The sequence below is a fragment of the Nicotiana tomentosiformis genome, chromosome 3 (assembly GCF_000390325.3).
Source record: "Nicotiana tomentosiformis chromosome 3, ASM39032v3, whole genome shotgun sequence".
NCBI classification, from domain to species: Eukaryota; Viridiplantae; Streptophyta; class Magnoliopsida; order Solanales; family Solanaceae; genus Nicotiana; species Nicotiana tomentosiformis.
Window position 1 is genome coordinate 146,642,150 of NC_090814.1, and position 14,332 is coordinate 146,656,481.

The following is a 14,332-nucleotide window of genomic DNA, read 5'->3' on the forward strand; positions in this document are numbered from 1 at the left end:
ATATACCTCTACTCTCTTAACTGGAAGAAGGTAATACTTAACCGAATATAAAGTCCCGATAAGGGAGAATACTGTAACTTATGAGACTAGGATAATATATATAATTTCAGGAATACGAGCTTCTCTTTATGCCTCGTTATCAAACTCATGTAGTTACGGGATCATGCCAAAATGAAGAAAGGTTTAGCCTTAACATACCTTATCACAATCTTTCCAATCACCAAGTTGAACTCGCCTCTTCGCACCTTAATCTAAAACAACTATAATAATACTATCATTAAGTTACGAAAGGTACAACTATCGCACAACGAACGACAAACTTATTTTGTATTAAAACAGGTAGCATCTCCCCTATAATCCTTACTTCCTCCAAATTCAAGATAACACCAACAACACAAGAACACAATATATATATATATATATATATATATATATATATATATATATATATATATTCCAACCTTATATACACCACAAAATACTACAAAACATGTCAACACACCCCAATCTCTTCATACACAAAATGACCATTGTATTAGTGTCAAACAACCCGAAAATATTACGACGAACGACCAGCCAATCACCCTGTATTTATGTGGTATTTATCCATACACTTCCTCCTTCAAAACTCAATAAAAAAATAGTAAAACACGCAATCCAACAATAACACAAAACAGTCCACAAAACATTCTACTACAAGTGAATAACTCGAACTCACGGCTTCCTATCACCATCCTGTGAGTTCTTACAATTATAGAACATCTCCAGCAGAAAAAATGGATAAAAGAGAGTAGTAAACTTATCTTATTTGTTGAATAACTCCGCTCCTATCTTGATTATTCAAACTCTAGGTTTTACCTCCAACTAGAACTTGAAAAGGAGAGAAATTTAATTAAGGTTTGTGTGTAATTTTTGGGAGGATGTTTGCAGGGGTTTAGGTCTGGTTATTGTGACCTCTTATCAGTGTATTATATGAACGAAATAGGCCTTTAATAGGTCTCTTTGGACAACCTGAACTGGCCCATTCTCAGACTCTTATTTAAGCAAGTAGGTGACATACCTAGCAGCTTGCGCATTCTCGTAAAAACGCATATATCTCTCTACTCCGATGTCGTATTGACAAACGGTTTAATGAGTTAGAAAATAAACTCATAGATATTCAATTTGATAGGTGGAACACCCCGTAATGCTAAGTATATTGGGAGAAAATCGCAGTTACATTTGACTCAAATTTCAGTAAAACTTATGAGCGTAACTTGTAATGACTTTCATCGACTTTTGTTCCACAACTCGCTTGACTTCAAAACATAATACACGACTATCATACAACTAACATAACTCATAACATAACCTCCTTATCATGTTAAGCACCCTAGTCTCACCCCAAAAGTACATGTTATAACATTCCCAACTTGACGACTTTCGACGAAATATTATTTTCTTCAATTCCTTTAGCTTATGAACCTTCCAACCCTCTTTGTACTTGTTGTTCATGATCTTCAATATTTGTAACCTCCGAGGTAACATGATTAACTTACTTTATATACTTTCAAAGATGGTCTCATTTTTGGTCCTACATTAGTTTGCTTATGACGCACTTTTACGTACGAAAATATAGGGTGTAACAGTAAGTTAGTATAAAAATTAGTCAATTCATAAAATATTACCAATATTACTCAATCATCCATTTATAGCAAAAAAAAAGTCAATTTTTACGCTTTCTTTTGAGTAGTATTGTTAGAATAGATTGGACATTTTAAGTAGTTTAAATCTCAGATTTGGGATGATTTGGTAAAGTTTGAGGTGGTTTGAATGGAAAATTCGAAGTAGAAGATGAACATGAAAAAGATAATATGTGTATCACATTGTATATCATTTGTGTATCACATATGTATCATATCTGTATCAAATGCGTATCACATATCTATCCATGTATACCTGTGTATGACATACATGCGCGATACATGTCACAAAAAAAAAATTAAACTCGAATTTTGATACCAAATCAGTCTAAATCTCCTGCAATCTTTCTCAAATTTGTATACTGACTCATCTATATATTTTCAATAATTTTTAATCATACCCATTGAAAAAGGTCCCCTTTTGCTTAGATTATTAGAATTTTTATATATATATATATATATATATATATATATATATATTGTATTTCATCACCTTGTTTCTACCTCATCCATAAAATTTTCTTTCCATCTTGCATCTAATGTTGATGATCATGCTTAAAAATATAGAAGGAGATCTTTGCGTGTGATTCTTGGAGAGAAAGAACCCTCATTTATTTGAATTTTTATTTTTGTATGTGCTTGACTAGTTTTGGTAAATTTATGATGAGGAATTTACATAGAATACAATATTTTAAAGACTTATTTATATTTTCTACAACTGCTTTTATAAAATTACTTTTAGTACAATTTACTTTAAAATCTTACATTTTTAATTAAATTATGTACAACTTTTCATATCCTAAAATCTCTCCCTTGAGATTCTCTCTCACTTAAAAATATCTCTTTCTGATTTTTTTTCACCTAAAGTATCTATCACTATCAATTCCCCCTCCCCCATTCCTTCAATAAAAGATATTCATGTATAGTACATGCGTGTATCCCCTTTTCTTCGTCCCATATATTCTGTGTAGGTCAAAATGCATAAAAAGGCTTAACTAGATCATCTCTCTACATCATTTCCACCACAATTTCTCAAGCCGCCATCTTTTCACAAAAACAATCAGAAGAAGAGCAAAATCAAGAATGACAATAAAGAGGAAGAAGAATACCTCGAACTAGAAGGCAGAAGAGAAGTAGAAACATGGAAAAACATAGCAAAAAAAAAAGAGAAAAAGAGGATTTAATTGAGAAATCTACTTTCTTCTTTTAATTTTTTACAGAACTGCATGTCAGTTATTCTGTCGTTTTCAACAGCAAGATTTGAAAATTTAATCAATTTTAAGATTGTGTTAACTATGGTATATATATATATTAGTTCAAGCAATTTTAAAATAATTAAAACACAAATAATTCCAACTATTTTTTTAGTCATAAAAAAAGTAAAAAGTAAAAAAATAAAAATGAAAAGGAGGCCAAAGAAAGAGAAAACCTTATAAAATGACTTATCGTAAAAGTTAGTTAAAAGAATGGAGATTGTCTTGGATTCGGATAATTATAAATATTTAATGTAATTGAGAATATTTAGGGTTAGATTGATGAAGTGATATGTTTCAGAATTGGTTTCCTTCTTTATAGGGAACTACCATATTTTATAGGGTATATCTTTTTATACTTTTACTATGCTCAGGTTGTATAATATGTTATTCAATTAATAGTTGTAGATTATGAAATATTTTATGAAACGATAAGTAATTATGTAAAATATTGACTAGAAGTCGATAAGTTAAGACTTATTTTGGACATTTCCGTAACATTCACTATGATTAATAGGCAAAACTGGGGTTTTAGGCCCAAAATATGCCTTATCTGGGCTTTTCAACAGAACCCGGCCCATCAAACTTAACCCGGCCGTTTCCACATAGTAGTTACAATCGGCGAACCCTATATAACTAGCTTAACCGTCAAAAGGCTGATCAAATCACAGTTGGTCTGTTTCGTCTTCCCGAATCCAAGTATCTGCAATCTCTGCAGGTATTTCGCGTATTTATTTGATTGTCTTTTGTATCTCTGAGATTATATCTACGAAACGATAGGATCAAATTGTTCCCCGAATAGGCATTTAGTGTTTCAGGCTGATTAGAAAGATTATGCTTAGGTTACTTCGAATTCTATTACGTTTATGCATACGTTATTTTGGTACAAATATCAGTAAAATCATTTAAGTTTTTTGTTTGAATTACTTGCTGATACAGGTTAAAAATTGATTTATATTTTTTTCTTTTTTCTTTTTCCTATTAATGTTGGATCGTTTTATTTTCTCTTTGGGGTATTTGTTTCGTTGATATATGTTAAAAAGTAAAGATGCAGTTTTTAACGAAACGGAGGTTTCTTTCTTGAATTTGAACAAGAATTTTAGGCAAGGGTATGATGTCTAAAGTTGTACGCTTGTTGTTTGCGAAACGAAGGGTCTCTAGAATTTGCAAAGAGGGGACTTTAATGAAGAGAAGGAAAAGAAAGGCTGCAAGACAGAGAAAGGTAAATACTAAAAAGGGAAAGAGAATGGAGATCATCAACACAGATGGAAGAGCAGCTGATGATGCGGACAGGATCTCTGAGTTGCCTGAACACATTTTACATCACATCCTTTGTCTTCTCCGTTGGCCAAAGGATATTGTGAGAACTAGCATCTTGTCCAAGAAGTGGAAAGTCATTTGGGAATCTTTCACGTCCGTTGATTTTGATCAGAGGCGCTTCCAAAATCATAAGGTTGGAGCTTCAAATCATCTCCAATCTCCACCAGTGGAGGAACAGAGCGCAAGTTTCAAGCAGGTGTTTAAGGAATCCCTGGCAGCTGGATATGTAGATCTGCGATTAATAAAGTTCATTCTGTTTGTTGAGAACACCTTAGCAACCAGAATTGAACCATTGCCAAGTATACAAAAGTTCAGGCTGCATGTCTCCTCTTTTGTTGCTGATCTTATGACTCCCTATATGAATAACTGGATTAGTGTTGCTACTGACAAGAATGTTAAAGAGCTTGATATCCATGTGAAGAAGGCTGATGATGTCTATGAGAATATGGTTAGCCAATGTTATGTACTGCCTCAGGTCGCCTTTGCTTCCAGGACAATAACTTCATTGAAACTCGACGGATGTGGAATGGATGTTTCTGCTGTCATAAAGCTCCAAAACCTGCGGGAGCTATCCATGAAAGCTATGCGTATCAATGAGAATGTCGTCCATAATTTTGTCCAAGGCTGCCCTTTGATCGAAGATATGCGACTGATCAAGTGCCATCTTTTGAAATTCTTGCATGTCTCAACTCTGCCTAAACTAAAAAGGTTGGAAGTTCATGAGGGCTCCAACCTCAGGTCGGTCAAACTAGAGGCACCCAATCTTGAGACATTTTGGTTCCACGGAAAGAAATCTTCAAGGTGCAAATTAAACTTAGCAGGGTGCGGAAATCTTAAGAATTTGATGTTGAGGCATGCACACATGGCAGATAAGTCATTTCAGGAACGTATCGCCGAATTCCCATTACTTGAAAAATTGTTCCTGTTAGAGTGCCATGCGTTGCGGAGGATGACAATATTGAGTGACAAGCTGAAGAAGCTTTCAGTAGTAAGGTGCAGCAAACTAAAGGAAGCCAACATTGATGCACCAAATCTACTTTCATTTGAATATACTGGTATTGAGCTGCCTTTTTCTTCCATGAATGCTTCACAGTTGCAAGAAGTGAAGCTTCACTTGAAATCCCAAAAACAGAAGTTTCATCCTTTTGAAGTTCAGAAATTCATTCAAGGGTTCGAAACCAAAGGTTTCAAGTTGTTTCTTGCCTCTAAACAGGTCTCAAACTTTTTAAACTCTTGTATTAAATTATCATTGATGATTGTCTATTGCTTCTCATATGTTGAATTGTTTGTGTATTTATTTGTTTATTTATTCTTGTGGCACTTATAGGATGTGATTATCTATGAGGAAATGAGAGGAATCCATCTTCTTCCCTCTAGAGACTTCAAGATAGAATTGACTAAATCATCAAGAGCACTGGGAAATCTTCTCAACAGTCACTTGCGTTATTTTCACCCAAAAACTCTTATTTTAATGACATCTCCCAGCAGTGACCTTCTCGCGGTAAGCTTAGCTCTGTCTGAACTGGATCCTTAGATTATACTTTCTAGTTTATCAATGCGTTCTATTGGTACACTGGTTAGTACTCACTGTTATTTCTGTGGAATACAGATCAAAAAGGAGATCATGATGAACAAAGAGAAGACTCCTAGCTGTTGTAAATATTACTCAAAGAAATGCTGGCGACATTATTTAGAAGACGTTAGAATGTTTGAGTTTTCTCCGTCTAATGTAAATCCCAATACGAGTTTTGAACTAAAGTGGAGATCGTCACCCTTGCCGCTGCCGGAAGATACAGACATAACAGAAATGGACGAGTCAATGGTGCATAGGGATACAGAGCTAACTGATATCAATGAGTAAATAGGACCGAGATGTTAACTCTACTTATTTGTGGCGCACACTTAATTATACGACCATATTGTCGGTTATATGACCATATTGTCCTCTTAAATTTTCTTTTTCTTCTTTAGATAATGTTACAGTCAGACAAACATTTGAGTTTTGGTACAAGATATTTATACTTTACGGAAGCAAGTTGAATTTGGTTCCCACCCCTTGTTCGTCCCAATTGACTACGGGCAAAATTAAGAACGTTCTTTTGATGCGAGTATCCAAATAATTTGTCAACTCCATTTTCCCGGTGGTTTGTTTTGCATGTTACTTGGACAAATTGGTATGTAAATGTATCCAACACCTAAAAAATATGGATTGGTACTGTGTCTAAGATTTTATCAGCTCCTTTCAGGGTTGGTGGGAGACTATCTCAAACTTTTTGCTGTACATATTTCGGCACTCTTAGTGCTGGTTTTAAATCTTCCTTTATTGATTTGAAAAATGGTGTATTAGTGCTTATTGGAATAAACACTAGTACTCCTATAGTTGTATTCTAGGATAAAGGAGCGCGGTATCTCTCTCTCTCTCTGTTTCCTTTGCCATACGAATCTGGTTCTCACCAAAGATTTCAACCATGATAAGATTTGTACCATCTCAATTAATGTCAAATCACTAGAAAAGATGAAAAGCTAAGGTTCTGAAGAATGATAGAAATGGGAATCAGATACGTATTGCTACAGAAGTAGACAAGACAACAATGGCTTCTGCCTCTATATATGACTGGTACTTTCTTGAAAGCAACTAAATCAGCTGTTGGCGTCTATCTTTGCATTTTCGTGGATGGACATGGTAAGTTCTCTCGAATTTAAAAGTTACTCTTTTTGATTTATTTGATATGATCGAAAAATGTTTTCCATGCGTGTAGAGGCCGGTTGGGAAGGAGCAAGCAGGCGAATTAAAGAAGAGGATCGTTGTTGGACCGTGGGGTGGTCATGGTGGAAGCCCGTGGGACGATGGTGGTTTCACTGGAGTGAGAGAAATTACCCTTGTCTATTCTCTCTGTATAGACTCCATGACTGTGGTCTATGACCAAAATGGCAAGCCTTATAAAGCAGAGAAGCATGGAGGAGTTGGAGGTAGTAAAACTGCACAGGTAATACTTTATTCTATGGATTTTAGCTACGTACACTGATAATATAAAGAATCAGTATAGTGTTTCATTTATTATAGCAGATTAGTTACATTACTCAACCCCAAAAATTAGTTCACGAGACAAAGATTGCCCAAGAAACAACCTCTCTACTCCATCGGGGTAGGGATAAGGTTTGTGTGCACACTAGCCTCGCCAAACGCCACTTGTGCGATTTTACTGGTTCGTTGTTGTACAAAGATTGTCCAAGACAATATAAAGATAACAATGTACTCACTCCCTCAATGTGGGACACTTAACACATCTCTTCCCCATTCTTAGGACTGATCATTTGGTGTGCGGATAATATAGCATGTTTACATGGAGTCCTTCGTTGGATAAAACAACAATAAGAAAGGGTTTGACTCTAATATTATGTTAAGGAAAATGAAGGTTTTAACTCAACCTTACAAAAGTTAGCTGCTATTACTATGAAAATTAATGTCTTTAAGTGAATTTCATTTCCAGATTAAGCTGCAATTTCCAGGAGAATACTTGACGGGCGTTAGCGGCTACTATTGTCCAGTGGTCTATGGTGGCAGTCCAGTGATACGATCCCTCACCTTTAGCAGCAACAGAAGAACATTTGGACCTTTTGGAGTTGAAGAAGGAACGCGATTCTCCCTGCCGATGGAAGGTGGCCAGATTGTAGGCTTCAAGGGGAGAAGCGGGTGGTATTTAGATGCTATTTGCTGTTACATTGCTAAAATAAAGACAACTACAGTCTTACAGATGGCTCAACAAAGTCTGAAGAAACTTGCATCTTCTGTGTCTTTGAACTACAAAGGTGGAGATGACCAAAGCAAGTTTTATTACTACAAAGGTGGAGATGACCAAAGCAAGTTTTATTACTACAAAGGTGGAGATGAGAATCAAACCAAGTATTCCAAAAAATAAGGCATATGAAAACTGCTTACATTCGTTCGCGTCTGTATGACTGTAACTAAACTATCTGTACTAAAAGATTTAAGTAAAATCATATATACATTGCAGTGGAAGTCTTCATATACTTTCGCATAGATACTGTTTTCTTTCTTATAATGGTAGTATCTAAACCAACTTACACGAATCTTAGTTGATACATGGACATCTGCAACCTCCTACCAGCACAACACTGATAATGTTACTGCCTAAGCTTAGACAGATAGGAAGAATTCACCTCGTGTTGCCTCTATTTAAACAATCCAAGTTACTCGCTTCAACTTTTCAACCGCTAGGCCACCCCTTGGTAGCAATTTCAGCTTTATTTACCTTTTGTTAACCCCTTTACACAACATTTACACCAGTTCTTTAAAAGGCTTAATCTCATTTTGACATAAACGCTCATAACTTTGAAGTGTTAAAACATGAAAGAGACTTGCACAACCTTCTTTGCGTAAAAGACACGCTCGAAAATGAGAAGTTTCCACGATTGACGACCTTAAACTAAAAAAAAACATTACCGCTTTGAAAAATAGCTAAAGAAACTTAAGAATGCAATTTTGCTATTTATACACAACAAAGCACCTGAACCACCTAGCATTCTACTTGTCATGGCAAGATATGCTTACTCTTGCTCCTTTCATTCTTGATCGCTTACCAGTATATTAGTAAATCTCTCCCCACTGCTCCTCAACCGAGAGTTTTGAACATATCTAAACCAACAGGAAACAGATGAGCAACATTTAAATTGCACGGCACAAGCAACTCTTTAAATAAATCAAAAACTGTATTTCTCTCTTCGTAAACGTATGTTCAGTACTCATGCTGTCTGATCTAGGGCCAAAACCGGCACAGGTATAACCTGCAATTACCTCATTACAACAATTGAGGAATGAGCGAAATAATACTTCCGCATTCAGTATAAAACACAATAAATTTTAACTGGCTCTTCTTCAAGAATGAGATGATCAATCTGTTTTCTCGGCCAAATAGTGCTCAAGCATATCTTCTTCATCATCTGTCCACACAAAAAAAATTAACGAAAAATAATCATGTCATTTTGATTCACAAACAAATAAATAGAAGAAAACCAAGAACAAGTAAACTGACCTTCAAAATCATCATCATCAAAATCAATATCATCCTCATCTTCATCAGATTCTTCAGTAATAGCTGCCGCAGCTTTCTGTTGACAACAAAAAGAAACAACCCCTGTTTAGCAATAGCCACAGCTAACCATATTATGAACCCACAACCTTGCCTAAGCAGCTTATACAGTAACAGGACCTCGCCCCGATTCGAAGGAGACACCACTACATACAGCAAACACTTTTGACTTACAAACATTCACCAATACAGTGGAATGCAGTATAATATTTAGCTGTTTGAATTAATGTATGGTCAGGGAACATTACGAGCAGCTGGAATAATCAAAAGGAAAAGAAACAGAGCCCAGAGCAGCACTTCTATTATACAGGAATTCTTCTCTATGAGCCTCATAATACTTGCTCCCACCGACACCAAAAAGTTCTGACAACATGAAAGTAAAGGATAATAAAGCAAATAGTGAGATCACATTAAAGCCTATCAAAAAAATCAGGACACTGGGTTTCTGTTACTTGCATCGTACAATTTGCAATCCTGCTGAATTCAGGAAAACATCAATGTCCTTGTTGCAATGTCGTTGGCTAATGCTACTATATTTAGCAAAGACGAATTGGATCTTGTCCCGTAACACTGCCTTCACATTTTTTTCTTTTTTGATAACCGTGGTATCCGGGCTATCTTGCGTGCACCTTGACTAATTCAACGGGTACATGCTACCTCCCACCAGTACAAGTACAAGGTAACTCCATTGTCTTCACATTTAATAAACACAAAAAAAAAAAGAGAGAGAGAGAGAGAGAGTGACAGCCTCCCCATAATGGCATAGCCTTACGGAACTATGGTCAGTATCAAGAAAGTTGAAACTATATTTGGCTGTCGTTTTTGACTCAAATCAATTTGATGCATCGATGAGATTAAAATAGCACAACTTCATTATAAACTTCGAAACAGCAACTACACAAAAGAATAAATTACCCCACTGGCTCTTCCACTTTCAAACCATTGCCTCCCTGTCAGTTTCTTTTCCTTTGGAGCATTAAGTGCCGAATCTGGCATTAACCTGAACGTTGATATATGGTTGCAAATCAGGAACATAATAGCCAAATTTGGATAAAAGGAACGCAGAAAAGTAGTTGGCCAGCCACAAGTTTCTAAAGCAGAAATGTTCAAAGCAAAGGAGTTTAAAAGGTAACACATAGCCATAATCAATACATTCTGTCTATAGCTTCACAATGCAATAATTCCTAATATCTGACACACAACCCTGTTTAAAGTTCCCTCTCAACAAATAAGAATAAGAATAAACATTTGCCCCTGGAGTTGCTCAGAAATCTGGAGCTGATAATCTGTTTTAACTGTATGCAGCTTCACTGGCATTTCAAAAAGTAAAATGTTTCTAGTTTTATTGGATGAAGAAGACCCACATCCAGTGCCACAACTTTGGTTGAGAAGCCAACGCAAGAGACTTACTTGGCTCTTTCCAGAGCTAGTTCGGCTTCAAATCTTTCCCTCCATGCCAAGAATGTTTCGATGGTAACTGGTTCTCCATGTGGTACAATTACCTGAAGTCAAATGAATAATAACAATTAAGTGATCACGATTCAAGGCCAATCCGTCAAAACAGTAAGTAAAATCTTAACAGAAGATTTTCCAGTTGTTAGTTCAACAGAGCACCACATAATTGCTTTTAAAATTGTAGATGCAAGCTAGATCCTCAAGGTTTGCTGAAACTATTAACTAACAAAAGTGAAGTGTTGGTCACCTCCGACTACCTTGACTGAGATACAGGCAGATCCAAGTCCTATTACAGTCTTACCACTTTCAAGCACAGACTAGCAAAAGTCGCTATGCTCGAATTGTTCACAACTTTGGGTAGAATTTCATAGGAATCTCAGATGTTTTGATGGTGTATCAACTCCTAATCATTTCCTGAAACCAAATGTCTTTTGCTTTTATGTAGTTGGTATAACCTTTCCAATGTAAATTCATCAGTTCAGTTTTTAGATTTTGTAGCTCCCTGTGCGTAGCCTAGCTTATTTGTATTGGAGCTAACTGCACCTTTTTGTAATCCTTTTTGGAACTGATTGCATCTTCTTGATGCCTTTAATGAAACTTCTTACTTCATATAAAAGAACTTTGGGTAGATTTCAGGTACATCCTAATATCTTGGCCTGACTGGCCCTTCTATAACAAAAAATACACGTTATATTTCTAGCTAACTTATTCAGTGAAATTAGAAGAATATATGTTGGAGCTTGATCCCAAGTACCATCAGAAGAGAACATGCCTTTTCTTCCTTTATCTCCCCCCCCTCCCCCCTTCCTTTTCCTATTAAGTGGATAAGTTACCAAAATCATACTAAAGCAACCTAGTTTTGTCTGCTCAATAGAAGCCGTGGGCAATTCACGATTCATGAGTTAAAATCACTAGAATCCTAGATCTATGACTTCCCAATTTTGCAGTTAATGAAAGCTGATTCACATGCAACAGCTCAATCAGGATAAATAACTTACTTCCTCTTTTTTGGCTTCAGCATCTTCAGCATCTTCGGCTCCTGTTTCTTCAGCAAATCTTTCAGATAGCCAGTCTTTAGCTGATGTGACCAATGTGTAGACCATGGCCATGCCAAGATTCTCAACAGCCTGCGAATGCGAGCATTCAGAGAAGAAGTAAAAAAACAAGTGCATGATTTAGATAAAAGAACAACGCTCGTCAATTTCTATAAATCATTCCACATCAGTAGCTAAGTGTTAAAGACAGGAAAGACCAGAGAATATGGGCTTCTTTTTGGGCGTCGGGGGTAGGGTCAGAGTCACTGCCACAATAAATGGCCAAATTCTTTAACTGGCAGAGGAAACAATATTTTTAAGAAAACAACCTCAGGGGCGTATTGCATAAGATTTGGGCTTGAAAACATACCTCTTGTTCAAGCTTCTCTTTCAAGATTTTAAGATCTCCAGATTGAATTCCTTTTAAACTGAAAAAACAAGAAAGATCTCTAAATGTATCAGTTGCACAAAGTTGTTTATATCAAATCACAATAGTAAAGCAAAATTAATGTAGCTACTAGGGGCACCTCATGCTATATTGATAGAAGAATGAGTGCTACTAACAGATCTGCTATTAAGAATATTAGAGAAGCTTGTAAACAGTTTTAAGTGCACAAATCACTCACTTATGGATATAAGCTTGCTGAACCACATTAAAATTTGAGTTCTTCGTCTTTGATTATTTAGTCTTTACTGCTTGTCATTTTCGCAAGAAACTACATAAAAGACATGCGATTTGTGATATGTTGAACTACGGGTAAAAATCTAATTCAACTTACAAGCAACAAAACTGCACAAGGATATTTCCCTCTGTTATGCAACATTTATAACCCAAAACAAGGAACACACTACAGGTCCTGGGATGGCGTATCCTAGTGGAAGGGTAAAATTACCTTGAGACATTCAAAAGTGGAGGTTCATCGGGATATTTTTCTGTGTGAGAGAATATTAAAGCTAGTCGAACTGCAGCAACAATTTGGTAGCAATTATTGTTAGCAGGAGTTCATATACTTAAATAAAAAGCAGTACACAAGAGAGCTGTAGAGGAAATAACTGTGAGACAAATAGAAATACCTGATGAATATGTAGATTCTTCATCATCCTCCTATGCAAAAAGCAACATTGTAAGAAGTATGAAATTAGTAATTAAAAAAGCATGAACCCCACTAATGAAGGAACACGAGATGTCTAGTTCCTTTGAGCTAGTGCAATAATAGACAAGGCCGCCAAACAAAAGATCGATTACTTATAAAATAACTCTGGCCCTATGCACTACATTATTCTATTCATTATCTATCTTAAAAGTCAAGTAATAAACTATTGCAAAGATTGCCATGTACCTGAGGAGTAATAGTAATTTGGAAGCATCGATTTGAAGTGTTTAGCCCACTTTCACTGGAGTGAATTTCTGGTAGAAACCCACAATAAAGCTATCTGATGAGATTCGACAACAAAGATGAAAGAATCTAGAAATTGAATCATCAAGGATAGTCATAAACCTTTGAATTCATCCATAAGAATTGCTTCCAACGCCTCGATTTCCATCTCTTGTTCCTGTGCATAGTCTAGTCCAAAGTTCTAATAAGACAGATATAATTATAGTGATCGCACTCAATGAATTCAAGTCAATTGTAGATAAACCAATATATGCAAAACCCGCATAACTTATGCCTAGCATATCCTCAGGGTCTGTCTGAAGAGTAAATTCATAGCCAAATTAAATCAAGAATCCATTTTTATTGTTTTTTACTTCTTATCTGAACAGATAAAATTTGGCCATACACAATCTTAATTTGAAAGGCCCAATTATGTTCAATAAGCTCAAAATTGTAGGAAAAATAAAATCTTTTAGGGAAATTACCTGTCATGGTTGCTCTTTAATGAATCAAAAGAGTAGTAGAATAGCTCAGATACTAAAATCTTTCATTTATAAAGGAACAGCTCATTCATTGAATAGAAATATCAAGAGATTAAGGTTCGATTAGCTGAAATTTGTGGGAAAAATCAAATCTTTTAAGGAAATTACCTGTCATGGTTGCTCTTTAATGAATTTCTCGTTTGCTCTTGCTTCGCGATCAGAAATAGCGCACACAGTTGGGTACAAAGCTGTAGAAGAAAACCTAAAGAGCTCTACCACAAAAGGACCAAATAGTAGGCTACGCCGTCGTATTTGAATTTCAAGTCAAATGAATCCAGCCAAGGGTTAAAAAGACCATTTAATTATAGCAGTGATCATGATTAATCAGAGCCGTTTATCTAAAAGGCTGCTAAAGTCAATTCTTTGTAATTGTCAAAGCCTCCTTGTGGTTTCTTTCTGTGGCACTTAAGTCCATATGGTTTGCACTATTATATAGCACCTCACCTAATTTATTGACAAAATCCTCGCTCTCTCAATTTATGATGGTACTATTGCACTTTTTGAAGAGCCATTTATCTATCGACGAATTTAAATCATAATAGATTAATTCTTTACTTCA

At 35.7% G+C, this 14,332-nt stretch overlaps 3 protein-coding genes across 5 annotated transcripts; 2 read left to right on the forward strand and 1 right to left on the reverse strand.

Annotated features, from left to right (window-relative positions):
• The first annotated feature begins 3,616 nt into the window (after positions 1-3,616).
• On the forward strand, positions 3,617-6,307 carry LOC104107583 (uncharacterized). Its single transcript, XM_009616428.4, has 4 exons — positions 3,617-3,653; positions 4,039-5,468; positions 5,583-5,756; positions 5,865-6,307. Exons 2-4 carry the CDS (start codon positions 4,047-4,049, stop codon positions 6,114-6,116), a joined length of 1,848 nt encoding a protein of 615 aa, XP_009614723.1. The 5' UTR covers positions 3,617-3,653; positions 4,039-4,046; the 3' UTR covers positions 6,117-6,307.
• Positions 6,308-6,797: 490 nt separating this feature from the next.
• On the forward strand, positions 6,798-8,285 carry LOC104107582 (jacalin-related lectin 19). Of its 2 annotated transcripts, XM_018774618.3 has the most exons (4): positions 6,798-6,938; positions 7,015-7,242; positions 7,747-8,065; positions 8,102-8,285. In XM_018774618.3, exons 1-4 carry the CDS (start codon positions 6,930-6,932, stop codon positions 8,173-8,175), a joined length of 630 nt encoding a protein of 209 aa, XP_018630134.1. In that variant the 5' UTR covers positions 6,798-6,929; the 3' UTR covers positions 8,176-8,285. The 2 variants fall into 2 exon arrangements, with proteins under 2 accessions (XP_018630134.1, XP_009614721.1); XM_009616426.4 differs by having other exon boundaries at positions 7,747-8,285.
• A 662-nt stretch (positions 8,286-8,947) lies between these two features.
• On the reverse strand, positions 8,948-14,082 carry LOC104107581 (uncharacterized). 2 transcript variants are annotated; one of them, XM_009616424.4, is made up of 11 exons: positions 13,882-14,082; positions 13,355-13,420; positions 13,196-13,263; positions 12,930-12,960; positions 12,749-12,818; positions 12,226-12,283; positions 11,820-11,948; positions 10,777-10,868; positions 10,282-10,366; positions 9,310-9,385; positions 8,948-9,217 (listed from the first exon to the last, which is right to left on the reverse strand). In XM_009616424.4, exons 1-11 carry the CDS (start codon positions 13,886-13,888, stop codon positions 9,168-9,170), a joined length of 732 nt encoding a protein of 243 aa, XP_009614719.1. In that variant the 5' UTR covers positions 13,889-14,082; the 3' UTR covers positions 8,948-9,167. The 2 variants fall into 2 exon arrangements, with proteins under 2 accessions (XP_009614719.1, XP_009614720.1); XM_009616425.4 differs by lacking the exon at positions 13,882-14,082 and adding an exon at positions 13,717-13,841.
• Between the last annotated feature and the right edge of the window lie 250 nt (positions 14,083-14,332).

What these genes read in the sequence shown, in the direction of transcription:
- LOC104107583 (XM_009616428.4), top strand. Translation starts at nt 4,047, where the DNA reads ATGATGTCTAAAGTTGTACGCTTGTTGTTTGCGAAACGAAGGGTCTCT. An exon ending in TGTTTCTTGCCTCTAAACAG is followed by an intron (nt 5,469 to 5,582) that starts GTCTCAAACTTT and finishes TGGCACTTATAG; the next exon opens with GATGTGATTATCTATGAGGA. An exon ending in CCAGCAGTGACCTTCTCGCG is followed by an intron (nt 5,757 to 5,864) that starts GTAAGCTTAGCT and finishes TGTGGAATACAG; the next exon opens with ATCAAAAAGGAGATCATGAT.
- LOC104107582 (XM_009616426.4), top strand. An exon ending in GAGGTAGTAAAACTGCACAG is followed by an intron (nt 7,243 to 7,746) that starts GTAATACTTTAT and finishes TTTCATTTCCAG; the next exon opens with ATTAAGCTGCAATTTCCAGG.
- LOC104107581 (XM_009616424.4), bottom strand. An exon ending in AGAATCTACATATTCATCAG is followed by an intron (nt 12,819 to 12,929) that starts GTATTTCTATTT and finishes TTGTTGCTGCAG; the next exon opens with TTCGACTAGCTTTAATATTC. An exon ending in TGATGATGATGATTTTGAAG is followed by an intron (nt 9,218 to 9,309) that starts GTCAGTTTACTT and finishes TTGTGTGGACAG; the next exon opens with ATGATGAAGAAGATATGCTT.